Source organism: Anas acuta, chromosome 12 (assembly GCF_963932015.1).
Source record: "Anas acuta chromosome 12, bAnaAcu1.1, whole genome shotgun sequence".
Taxonomy (NCBI): domain Eukaryota; kingdom Metazoa; phylum Chordata; class Aves; order Anseriformes; family Anatidae; genus Anas; species Anas acuta.
The window spans coordinates 3,997,770-4,011,652 of NC_088990.1; the positions used below are offsets into that span (position 1 = coordinate 3,997,770).

Below are 13,883 nucleotides of genomic sequence, written 5' to 3' on the forward strand. Positions count from 1 at the left end.
TTATGCTTGAGTAAGAGCATCCATGCATGAAATTAATCAAGAATACCTAAAGCCATAGCAAGGTTTCGGGCTACTGACTGTAAATGAAAAAGGTAAATTCATTCTCTCTTGCTGCTTCTTGCTACAACACCACACCTGATCCCCCTGGATAAATGTTCCTGAGAGTAAAGAACTAGTCCCAGCATGTCTATGAACACCTCACAGTAATACTTCAATAAGATGGAGTAGAATCAATATTTTTCTTCTTTGCAGCTCGGGGCCACAGAGCAGCGAGCTGGGCAGGGATGTCAGACAGCATGCCACCCGACACAGGGCAGGGAGGGGCACTGGCTCAGCACTGGCCTGGAAAGAAATTTCTAGCTAGCAGATATCAGCTCCTACACCATCTGAGCTTCCTTAAGGGAGGAGGAGGAGGAGGAAAAAGAGAGATAATTAATGAGAGCTTTTCAATTCAAACCCTCTCCCAAGTATGTTTCTAGGAATCAGACATGAGATGTCTGGCTGCAGTTTAGATGAAGCTACCAGAGAAATTTGAGCCCCCAGGTTTCACAATGGAGGCTCTGGAGCCAGGATTAGATACAGCTAGATCTAAAGGCCTGATACACAGCATTGATTTAATATAAATGAATCCATTAACTTATGTTAAGTTAGATATCCTCTATTCATCTGCAGCCAGAAGAGAAGGCATAGTTGTGATCTAGATAGTTTTACAGAAACGTGATTACATGCTTCCGCCTGCTGAAGAACTAACTGGAGTCACCGTGCAGGTAACACACAGATACAGTATCTGTGAAAATGGGACCACAGCCAGCGTTTGAGTATTGACTACAAAATGGAGCATCATTCTTAGAAAGGCTTAGAAATAAAAGGAGGACTCATACAGGAAGAAAAACAGAAGCAGGTATTAAACTGCAAGTTAAAAAGCAAGTTATAGATCATCTTAATTCCTCAAGGATGGAAGATACAAACCAGCTCCCTTTTGTGGCAGTTACTATCTTTGTTTCTGTAAAAAACTGCCAACACTAAGGTGTGAATATAAAGAATAATTAGTCCTGATAATTTTAGACATGGGATTCTTTACTGCCCAGACAACTCATTGTTTTTCATCCTACTTTAAAAAGAGCACTTACCTAGAATTCACATACGAGATGTTGCCAGCCCTCTTCCAAGCTAGGCTTTCTGAAGAAAGTGTTTTTCTTTGTATTCCTTCTCTTCATGTATCATACACATTGATTTGGCTTTTTACAAAATGAAATTAGAAAGCTAACAGAAGCAGTGCAGAAACAAAGGCAGCCAAATTCAAGTCCCCGTTCAAACTGTTTCAAAACTTCAGTGCCAGCAAAGTAATCAGTTATCGGAAACTGACCCAAGAATATTCAGCTTAATTCTTCTAATCGCCTTACCAATAAAAATCAATGGTTAGAACTATAACATACAAAGGAAATGTATAAGGATGGATAGCAACAAGTGATCAATTTAAATAATAAAACTTGCCTCTAGAAAGAACTTGAGTTAACTTTTAAACATTTTCCATAGATCTATGCTGCATCTTCAGACCATATCTCCAACTGACCAAGGATTACGCGTCCTGTTTCTTCATCTCCAACGAAATATTATCCTTCTGGTGGAGTTTACCTGAACCAAATGGAATTTAACATTTTTTGCTTTCTTAATAACTTGATTTGCTGTCATGCAAGTACAGTAACTGAACATGTAGAGTAACAATCAACAAACAAACTCAGTATTGCATTTTACATCATCAGAAAGCTTTCTCAATTCATCCAAATGAAATCAAAAAAAGTCCAGTACGTAAATTCTTGAGGCTTACAGAAAATGACAGCAGAACACCTTCAAGGCACTGATCCCCATAGCATGCTTGTAGCCATATTTAGCAACAGAACAGTCAATGACTGACAACTTTTTTTTGTCAGAAAGAGCCAGTCAATATTTACATTCCTCATGAATGTACAGAAGAGGATCAGGGTACTTGGGAAATTAGCCCTTGATTACCATTTGGAAGACATCATAAAGGCAAATCTCATCACCACCTCCAACAACAGAACTGCTTTCATTGTTGAGGCTCGGTATCTCTCAAACACACATCAAGGTCTTTTTCCTGCGATTAGGAGATGTCTGAAGGGCATAATGGGTGCTCAAAAAGCATGCTATGAAGGTTTTAATATTTAAAATGTCAAAAGATAAAGAAAGCATTTGGTCAGCTCTCCCTCTTTCTTGCTGAAGTAGTAGGCAGAAATCTGATGGTTATAAATGGTCACGCCCAGGCCCCTGAGCCAGCACTAGGGAATACCAGCGGTATTCTTCAGTGCAGAAGAAAGAGGGCTCTACTGTAATGTTAAGCAAACACTGAAGTTGAGAGCCACGGATGCAGTGGTTCATTTCGGTTCTCAAGTTCCCAAAATGTCACCACATAGCACAGCCCGAAATCTTGGCTTCAAAGTCAAAAAATATCCAGTGCCTTTCCAACTGAGATCCTCAGCTCTTCTCATTTCCTGCATACAATAGCATTATTCAGCCACTGAAGTTTCCACTTAGCTTGCATTTATGCCAAGTACTTTTAATTGCAAAGGAAAAGGATGTTAAGCTCTCCCATTTGTTTCTTTCTAATTCATAAGGGACATGGCAGTGGTTGGTAAAAGTTATAGGTTAAGGGCTGTTCTCATCTCTCTTGGGGGACTTGCATCATCCTGCTGCTGACACAGACGTTACCTCCGTCACAAAGGTAGGAAAATTTGTCATGTGTAAAACACTCAAAAGGCTTATCACTGTAAACTTACTAGCAAACAAGCAAAGTCTGAATTGTATTTAAAACCTTGAAGACATCAGTGGTAACTGATGTTTAGAGTCACCTTGATCAGCACAGGTCTCGTTTACAACTGGATATGCTAGCAGTCACCAGATACACGTACAATAATTCAGAGAACGTCTTACCCAAAGAACACAGCAGAACAGAGTAGCAGCATTGACCAAAGCAAAATATGGCAGAGCTAGGAGTGAAGTAACTGGAGAAACAGATGCTTAATTTCTGCTTATTCTTGGCAATCTTGTTCCAATGATGTGTTAGACAAGGGGAAAAAAGCTGCTGAATGTTGCTCAGTAAATAATACATGAACCAGGTCTGCGTCTATGGACTGTTAGCATGGCATGTAATGCAGCCCTATTGAAATTTTTTTTCTTTTGATCAATCCATAAGAGGGCCTGAAGTAAAGGCCAGGTTGGATGGGGCCCTGAGCAACCCGCTCTAGTGGGTAGCATCCCTGCCCAGGGCATGGGAGTAACGGCTACATGATCTTTAAGGTCCCTTCCAACGCAAGCCGTTCTGATTCTTTCCTAAAGCCAGATTTTCATATGGCTATTGGTTGTATTAGGCACTGTCTGGTGAACTACATTGTCTAGGACAAAAGGGTTTTGTGAATTGAAGTGGTGTTTGGAGCTTGGTAGTGTTCTCAAGTGTCCCCGCCCCACCTCTTCCACCTTGGGGAGGAGGACTTATTAGCTAATTACTAAGCAAATGAACAGAAAGGTAAATTAAAGATTATATCCTAACACAGCTTAATAGCCCCAGGAACAATAGTTCAGTTAACTTTAATGGACTATAATTCTATCCAAAAATATAGTTTATTAACAAGCACATACAATAAATTGCACCACTAACTTTAAATAAAATAGCTAGCAAGCTCACCTTCACACTAAGTGACATTTGGTTAATACAGAGCAAAAAAGCAATACACATGTTTTCAGCAGACAAAATGAACTCAGATGCAATCCAAGTTCAAGTTGTGATCCAAAGATGGGTACATACAGCAAAAACAACAAAGACTTCACAAGAACCTTGCCATTTCTTTCTACCAGACCTTTGGTCTCTTACAAAATAGGTCTGTAATACAAAAAGTAAGAAAAACTCTGGATTCAGTTTACTCATCCTCTTCCATCACGAGTTAACTGTAACATTTTGCAACAACATGAGGAGTAGTAAGAGGGAGGTAAGAGGCAAAGAGAATCACATCTTGTAATTGCATAAGTTCAGCTGCAGATAGAAAGGTTGCCTAACAGTAGGCACAGAGATCAATGACATCGTCCCCATTTTTGCAAGAAATACAAAGATGGTAAAACACATTCTTCTCTCTCATCAGTTCGAACTTGATCCAACCTCAACTGACATCAAGGCAAAAATTCTTCTATTATCAGCGGTACTGATGAGGCCACAGAGGCCTTCAAAAAATAAGTCACCCTCTCTAGTGAAAGGTTTGTCACTCTCCAGTCTTCAGCTTGGCTGTGATGTCAGTAAAACCTGACACGCTGTTACCACACGGGCATTAAGTCTCATCCTCCCTTCATGCCAGAAAAAGGGATTCAGCAGAATTCGATCTATAAGACTTGAAGCCAACTTGGCAATAAGCAGCTCCACTCTGTTCAATGCAAGATCTTACCCTCACCACAACGAAGTAAATAGACAGTTTGTAATGAACTTCAGTAAGAACCCAAGAGAAGCACCAGGACAAACCAGGAAAATATTCACTTCTTGATATTAGAGCTTGTTCTTTGCTTGGGACAGGACATCTGTATTTCTGATTCTCTATAGGGGGTAGTAGCAAGAAGGTTCCCAAGAATAATGCTCCAGACGTAACGGTGTCCAGTGTAGAACTGCTCAAGTAGTATTTTTAAACAAAGCCAGAGATTCCCGTTTCCTTTATGGCAGAACTAGAAGTAATCTCTATAAGCATAACCCAGTAGGGTCTCGATTTTATTAACATGGTGTCTCTTATGACAACATAAATTATGCATATGCTTCTTAATTACATTAGGAGTTAACCTTTACTCAGAGAAATTTTACAGCAGCATCAATGAGTTACCAATTTATCTCCTGTTTCCTTCCCTCTCCTGCACTTCTCTTTATGTCTACAAAAATCAGAAACTTCTCCTGCTCTCACTTTAAGCAAAGAGTTAAAAATTTATTTTTAATCTATTTTGATGACAAAAAAAACAAACCCCACACCCTATTTAAATACTGCTAGAACCCGAATTTTTGCAGCTCGAGGAGAAATTAATCTCAACATGAACTGGTCTGACCAATGAAAATAATCAAAAACTACTTAGAAATAAATGCTTTAAAGAGAAGCCATGAAGTATTTGACCTCGTTTTGAAAAATTAGTGGTGCAGTTCAATCAGCAGCAAGCTCCCTCTCCTCTCTGCAACCGGCAGAGCTGCCTCTCACATTAACTAGTTATGAAGTACTCTTACAGTGGAACAAGTTTAGAAAAATTTGGACAAGTGAGAACGGAGTTACTTTAATCTAGGACAGTATCACCCAAAGATGCAGATGAATACAAACACTGTTTGTATTAAAAAAAGGAACATGAAATTCAGCTGCATTTTCAGTATCTATTGGCTTTCCTCTTCCTTGTTTTATAAAAATAGGGTATGACATTTCAGCTTCAACTGCATGTTTAAGTCATTTATTCATTGAACATGCCATTCTTGAAATATCATCTATTAAAATGTTAGTTAAGATTCATCCTGCTTATAGAACAGACTCAAATTTCTTCTGATGAACTACACTTACAGACAATAATAGGCTGATATAAACTCAAAAAATTATCACGGAGGGGGAAAAAAAAGCAAAAAGCAAGCTCCATTCTTACTACCTGACTCCTAATAAAACCAACACCAATGCCTTTTAGCCAATGAGAAGATTTATCTCCCAATTTCATTTACATAGTGAATTCAGACTAACTTTGCTTTGAAGTCTACAAGTTGCTATTAAAAAAGAACAAAAACTTCCAATAAAGCATCTCCTTCAAAGGATACAGAGGAATAAAAATAATACTGAAAATTCCTGGTTGAAGTATTATATCAAAAAGTAGCATTTCTAACACTACCATAGTTCTCTTACCATCCATTAAACACACTGGGTTCTGGACTACACTTGCACATTTCTGATACAGGGAGATACTGTACATGGGTAATGTACATCTCAATTGTGCAGTTCCGAAGAAAGACAGCTGAAGATTCATTTTGCTGCATCAGTGGTAAACCCCACTGGGTGGGAAGGCCTGTTGGGGATACCAACATTGAAACAAATTAGTGAAATGACAGTAAGAAATCCAGTAGTGAAGTGTCTGTTTGGACATGGCTCTTTCCCCTACTGCAAAGCAGATTTATTAAATGGGATTTATTTTGCAAAGTTTCACAACTCTTAAAGAGTAGATGATACTCGCATTCCTGAAGGATTAAGTTCAACATTTCTTAATGCTAATTCAACTCTCTAAAATCGACCCAATAAAACCAGCTAAGATTTTACAAGTAACATGCACAAACCTAAGAATTCTACCCTCAAAAGCTGCCTTTCTGGTAGCCTTTTAAGCTCTTACGATACTCCATTTATTGAAGAGATGCCAGGAAGCCTGCAGCGGGAACAAATGCTTCTTTGGCAATAGGAAAACATTCTAGTGCCTCCTCCCTTCGAAGTATGCACACCTCACCACAACATATGCTAATATACTACCAAGTCTCTTTATCTTGCCTTTTTTATAACACACTGTTTCATTCATATTTATTTCAGCATAAAACTAACCACCGCAGTGCAGAATGCTGTGCTAAATCCACAAATAGTTTACGCCTTAAAAAATTAAAACAAAATGAGCACATTAAAAATTTATATGTTCCAAAACAAGTCAAAAGAGGATAATTCTATATTAACTGTTTCAATGTAAATTTTAAATTTCAATTCATGCAGACATTTGGGGCCTGTTTTCCATCCTTTGTCCTTTAAAATTAACATGATCTAAAAAAATAATTTCCCAAATATGATATTGATTAGAAATTTGTGCTAAATTTGACATTAGTACCCTAGAAAAAATGTTACAGCCCTTCTACGAGGGTATCTGTGTAGCATGCGTGCCCACACATGGGCAAACACATACTTCCCCCCCCCCCCCCCTTCCTCCAGCCTTCTGAGGTTAACACTTTACAAAAGCTCTCACAAATCAGTAAAATGCTGATTCTAGAAAAATGAAGCCCAACTCCTTGTGGGTCTACAGGCTGCAAGTGTCAAAACAATAAATATGAATAAATATTTACACTATGTTTTCAAGACAACTTCAAGTCTTTCTCCTGAAGAACTCAGAAGCAAAAGGGAAAAGGTTTTTAAAAATAAAACGTGATTAAAAGATGAATAAAATGTACCCCCAAACAGGCTGGAGCAAGGTCACTTAGTTAGATGTCAGTACCAGCCTTTGTTACTGAAACAGGATCTGCAGTCTCCAGACATATCCTAGTTACTACAGTGGAAACAGTGTGGCTTTTAATAACACCAGAAGAGAAGATCTGCTTTTAACACATAGCTTTGTATACAACTGGGATAACTCTGTTGAGGAAAATATTGAGATGAGAAAAAAAAGTTAAAATTCTGTGGAAAAAAATCAATGGAACCTTCAAAGGTTTTACAGCTTGGACCTATATGCACCAAAATCCAGTTGTAGGGTGAAGATGATGGAAGCAGTAAGTGAAAACTTATCTTTTTTTTTTATTAAATGTCAGTACAACACTGTTAGAGGAATGAAAACTGCTTCAAAATACACAATGGATCCACCTGAAGGCAGCCACATTTGAGAAACACTGGAAATCTGGAGTCAGAACTTGTGAATTCATTTGGTTTGTATGCTGTCTTAGAGGAGAGAGAAGTTAATACTTTTAAAAGCTTGGTATTTACACTTCCGAAAAGTTTCTGCACTTCATCCAAATTTGATAGGGCAGGATTTAAGTGCCTCTTAGTGTTCCCGACTGGGCACTTCTGCTGCTTTGGCACACGCGCAGTATTCCAGTACCAACGGGATACGACGTCTAATGCAGCTTTAAACTGGCAGCACTCCTGGGTAGTTTTAAGTGTTTATCAACTCAGTAGGTCAAATGTCTGCAGACACTGGGTGGAGCAGCAGTATGCCACAAAACTAACAGTTGTCCTCCTAGAAAAAAAAAAAAGGGGGAGGGGGGGGGGTGGAGGGGAACAGTTGTCAGTAAAGATTAAAGCTCCTGGCCCCATTCCCAAGCAGACAATATGCTGGTTTGTAAAACACAGGATTAGCCCATCTCACCCCGTTCGAAAAAGACTCATTTGATATATATGAGTTCCTGATAGAAAGGCAGAGAAGCACAGGAGGGGTTCTCAAAAAAACCTTCCTGGTTTCTTATGTGCTCAGTTTAAAGAAACAGCATGTGGTTTTTCTCTCTGTGCAGGGTGTGGCTGGGTGTTATAGCCAGTAGGTTTAACAGCTAAGAGGAAAATAGCTGGGTAATTCTTTGATTCAGCTTGGCTCATGTGTTTTTAAATTACTGCTTGCAGGCATGAACTAACTGAAGTCCAGTGTCATTTGATTCAGCTGAGTGAACAAACCGGGCTCAGACCTTCACAAAGGACGACAAACAGGCAGCACGGTCACATTAATACCAGCCTCACCAGGACCCTCCTCCTACCTCCATCCTGACCAGGACCTAAATATCCACTTGTCAAATATTAAAAACTGATATTTACTAACCCAGTATTCACACTTCACCCAGTGCTAATGTCATCAGTGCTTTTTCAGATAAAGAAATCCAGTTCAACACTTAACTACCCCTTCCTGTGAGAGGATACAGGATGCAATGCAGAAACCCAGACAAGATACTGGCATGGATGTGGCATGTGCTAATCAGTGCTGCTCAGACATTCAAGATCCTTACCCTGTGTGTTTTCATGGTCACTGTAAGCTGTTCAGAACAGAAACCCTGCCCTTCACATCTTTCTAAACCAGCTCTCACACCTCTACACTTCCACATAATCTTACCATGTCAAGTACAAGCTACAGAGATAAGGATGACAGGCTACCCCACTTAGATCTCATTTTCTGTGGATTTGCATCAAATGCCAGCTACTCAAGACTGTACTCATTATTGCCTTTTGTAGAGCACAGTACATTCTTCTCTAAGGGAGGGAATGACAACTGACATAAGGTAATTAAAATATCATTTTTAACAAGTGAAAACCATGAAGAAATATTTATTTGCAGTTAATATATTTTTGAATGTTCTTCAAAAATAACCTTGTATGTTTTTGTTGAGTCATGATTTTAGTAACTCCTAGACACATTAGCAGACACTTATTTATCATTTCATAACTCTAATTGCCTAAAGTTGCTCATTGTCAAACTTAATTAGGAAGTAGACTTCTCTCCTCTCTCACTGTTGGATTATTTCAGATAATAAAAGGATTCAGTGAGCAGTATACAGATTACCATCACTTTCTTACGAAGTTACACCATTCTAATGGAGCTGAATGGCTGAAATTCCTTTATGGCATGATCATAATAGCTTACATCACCCTGAATATAAAGATTGTCAACTCTCACGTGAAATATATTTGAGTGAACATGAAACCCACTGAATTTCAATATCCAACTGAATTGTAACAGAAAGACAAGTTGAAGTATGCAGTCTCTACGATCAGATGATCTGAGAAAGATGGCTTTTGCAAAGTAACATTTATGCAGCCTTCTAGCTGCTGCCCAGATTTAGCATAAATTTGTTCTTATTTCAGAAAGCTGAAATGCTTACAAATCAGATATCAACTATGCCACAAACCCACAGCAAAATCATCTGTGATATAGCTGTGGAAAACAGACATTATCAACCTTAGAGAGCAATTACATCTTTAACATGTTCTAATTGAACAGCAGTTCCTTATTTTTATGGAAGATAACTAGCAAATCAATGGATTTCAGCAGGGCAAGAACTAAGTGGCATTCCTAGGCATTATATATACCAGCAAATAATTTTCAGAAACATGCTTTGGTAGAGCATTTCTTTTTTTCCTCTCCAACTTTAAGCAGATGCTTTTTAAGTAATGGTTTGACCTGAATTCTCTAAAAAGAACCTCAACACCTTATTTGCTCATTTAATCCCTCAAAACTTTTCTTTAGAGCAAGTTTGGTTTCAAACAGTATTGTAATTTTGTCCAAGTTACACAAGCTATGAACACAAGCAAAGTCTGCTTGATATAGAGTTGCAAGATCCTGCTTCACAGAGAGTGAAACAACTGCATATTTCCTTCCAGTGTTCCTGTATTTGCAGTTCTAAGTTGGTGTCTTGGGAGACGAGGAGGTGATGTTGCTGTTTGGCATCTTTGCACTCAGGATCAAGGAGGTGGTTAAGATAACAAGCTTATCTTGGTATCTCTAGCATCTGGCATTCACCGCTTTCTATATAGAATATGACAATTCCCCTCTCCCAAGTCCTTCCAAAGAGGATAGGGGGCACAGCTATGTCAGTGGGACAGAGGCAAAAGAAATTAAGCAAGACATAGAAGTGACAAAAATTCTACTGCCACTATGTACAGATATTTACACACAACAAATTTGAGCTCAATATTGATAAATTCATGTCTAAACTTAAAAGTACTTTAAGCCAGATTAGCAAACATCTCTGAAAGTTCTGAGGTTTGTGATAATGCTTTTGCACCGCAGAATGTGGATTCACTGATATGGTTCATGGCAGCCCACAGGATCAGCTGCTCAGACTAATAGGGGATAGGGAAAGAATCACTGCAAAATGATCAGTTTTAGGGTATATTTTTTCCTTTAAGGTATTTTAAATTTTCATCTACGTAAGGGCAATACTCTGTGATAATCACATTCCAATTTTGAGTCCCTCCTAGGACTGTACTTCCAGTAAGCCAGCAAGTCTGCATAGCCTTGCCTACTTGACTTGCGAATGCTGCAGACAACTGCTGCAACGATAAATAACTGAAATATTTTTAACATATGTTTCATAGCAAGCCATCTTTTTACAATGCAGAATGTTTCCACTGCATCTCACAAATTAATTCACGTGGAAAAGAAAAAGTATTTTACTGCAGAACATTTTCATTAAGATCTGGCTTTAGAGCTTTTTTCTGCTTTTAATCCTGGAACACTCATGTGGTGGTGGCATCCTCCTGAAGCCTAGGTTGAGAGAATCAGAGGAAGCATTGGTGTTAGGCAGTTTTTCTTTCCAAAGGCACAGAAGTACTATGCATGTACTGCAACACCACAAATCAGTCAATCCCACCACGTCAAAGCCTTTCACTATCTAGCAGCAATCTGAAGCAAGAAAATGTGATAAGCCTTGTGAAGCAGTTCACCAGCGATATGCTGGGTGTCTTGTAAATAAGAGATTTGTCTACCTTTATGTGCATTCTTTGGACACAGGCTTTACATCTAATAGGCTAGTGCACTAAAAAGCAGTCCTTAAGAATATGTTTGTTCCATAGGTGTTTTTCTTCCTAAATGAAACCCCAGTGTAATTTCCTGTATAATTACCCTTGATGCAATCCTGCCATTGGAGTTTCCCTCAAGGGAAAGAGCTTTGGGTAGACAATGGTAAACATAGGCTGGCTGCAGCGGTGGCAATGTCCCAAGGGACAGTGCAGTAATTCCAGAAGGCTTTTGGGTAGTGAGATTGGAGTCAGAAAGTTCAAATCTAGGGAATAGAAACAAAAAAGACTATCATACATTTGTTTTGTTACAAGTCCAACACAAGAAGTATGATCTAATTCAGAAAATCAGCTCTTTCACTAGCTTTCTTTAGACTTGGTCAAAAGAACAGCAAGGCAAAGCAAATGACAGCAATTAAGGCAATGCATATGGTGCTTCCCATGTACAAATTCAACAAGTTCAATGTGTATATTAAACATCTGTGGGCATAAGACTAACTTGGCCCAAATATCTAGGTGAAAATACCATAGCCTAGCATAATCCTCACAGGAAAAAATAAAGAGACCACTCAAAAAAATATATATATATTCATAATCTCTCAAGTGTGCCCCCATATTTAAAAGATGCCTTTTTAAAAAAAAAAAAAAAAAAAAAAAAAAAAAAAAAAACAGGATATAAGGGTCATTTTGTAGGAAAGAACAATCATGTTCTCAGGCTTAGCCCAAGTCATGCAGTGTTTTATAAATTAAAAACAACATGTTAATCTCCATCTAGAAAGTGAGAGACAGCCAAGAGAGGTGAATGAATTTAGGTGCTGAGTAATCAGGACAAGATGCAGTGCCTGATAAATCAGTTTTGCAATATCACACTAGCTTCAGCTTTCAAACACTGTAAGGTTTAACCCCATACACAATGTTCCACAACACCATCAATTGAGGTGACAGCATGACAAATAGTACATCTGCGTCAGAAAGAAAAGGTCATATTCCATAGCCAAGCAAAAACTGAGGAAAAGTAGCCCGGTCACTGCTGTCGCATTTACCTAGCAGCTGCCGAGTATTTAGCTGCACCCTTGAAACCGCAAATTTAAGTAACCAGTGATAGATCAAATCTGCTCCTTTAATTGCGTGCCACCTGCTTCCCCAAGACACCATTACCATTTTCCTGTCTGAACTATGCTTTGCTCCCACCTCAGTGAAATGTGGGTGTCTCCAGTGGTAATGCACATAACCTTCAATGAGGTTAACTCAGAAGTATGCATGTAAAAATACACACACACTAAAACACTACACTGTAGCAAACTGGAAGTAGGCAAGAGTTAAAAGTTCCACCATGTTTTTCAGGTTCTGCACCTTGGCTGCAACCAGACAATCTTCATAACCTTGTGTAAGTTATCTACAAACCCCTTCTTAAATTGACTTTGCAATACTATATTGCTATTCCAAACCAAACTTCATCAGTGTCTTGAAGAGCACTCACAAAGTCAGACTCCAGAAACTGAAAGTCACAACTGGGTGAGTAAAGTAGTTACTAGTGATTTACAAGACATAGAACCTTTCTTTCTTTGAACCTTATATTCTCAAATTCCTTTTCAAAGACTAGAACTTTGAAAATCAAAATGAAAGAGCACCCATCATTGTGTAGTTTTCGGGTTACTGATATGCTGATACTAAACAGCTCAAAACCTCTCACCTTCCTTCTAAAAGCACAGACGTAAAAAATACTGTACTGGGTCTGGCAACCCCAGACTGGTCGATTAAATTGTTCTGAAGATCAGTTAATACTTTCCACACAAAACAGAGCCACTTCCTATGATCACAGGCTTTTATGTTTATCATGCCCCTTAACATGAAGCTTTTTCCTTTCCGTATACAAGCGGCAAATATGCTTTTCCTGGCAAAGCAGTAGCTCAGCGCTTAAGACTTCCTCCTGTGGCCACAAGGTAAGTGACCCCTTCCCATAACCCTTTAGTATTTCCACTCTAACTCTCCACGCTTCTGCCTTCTACTGTCACCTGTGAAGCTGACATATTGCCAAGATGCCACTAACAGAGGAGATGCCTAATACATCCAAATCTGACAAAACCTGAATCCGCAGATATTACCAGATCTTGCTAACTCATGTGACTGCATGATGTGGAACCAGATAAGCCAAGGGCCAGTTTACAGCAGAGTCTGAACTGGGGCAGAACTAAAACAGCTCAGCTGTCACACTGTACTGAAATGGCCAACGGCTGCTAGCATTTCTCTTGCCTTATGCTTAACGAGCCTGCCAGTTGAGGAGTGTGCTGCCTGGCAAGAAGTTGCATTGTTGGCTGATGCATCTAATCTTGCCTCAGGAACTGTATTTCTCATCTCTTATTTCCATTAGAGTTTCTCCTGCAAAAAGCGTCCTTCTTTATACAGTTCTCAAGAAAGCATTTGTAAAGCACTGCTTTACTTTAGAAATAGTCTTGGGATTTCTCTTTTTGATATTCAATATTTTTGTTGTAATACAGCATTTCAAAAATAATTTGATTAAATAAATCATTTAAAACATTAATCTCTGTCCATCTCTTTAAAGAGCTATTTGAAATGTTCCTATCATTGCCAGAAAAGCACTTCCACTTTCTCATAGAATCACTGGATGGTTTGGGTTGG

At 38.8% G+C, this 13,883-nt stretch overlaps 1 protein-coding gene across 6 annotated transcripts in view; it reads right to left on the bottom strand.

Annotated features, from left to right (window-relative positions):
* Positions 1 to 3,617: 3,617 nt before the first annotated feature.
* Positions 3,618 to 13,883, bottom strand: part of LRRC28 (leucine rich repeat containing 28) — a 53,260-nt gene continuing 42,994 nt past the window's right edge. For all 6 annotated transcript variants that reach the window (XM_068695463.1, XM_068695462.1, XM_068695464.1 and 3 more), the window contains 2 exons: positions 11,350 to 11,509; positions 3,618 to 7,983 (listed from right to left, as the gene is read on the bottom strand). In XM_068695463.1, coding sequence (XP_068551564.1) covers positions 7,911 to 7,983; positions 11,350 to 11,509 — 233 coding nt within the window. In that variant the 3' untranslated portion in view covers positions 3,618 to 7,910. The remainder of the gene's footprint in view (positions 7,984 to 11,349; positions 11,510 to 13,883) is intronic.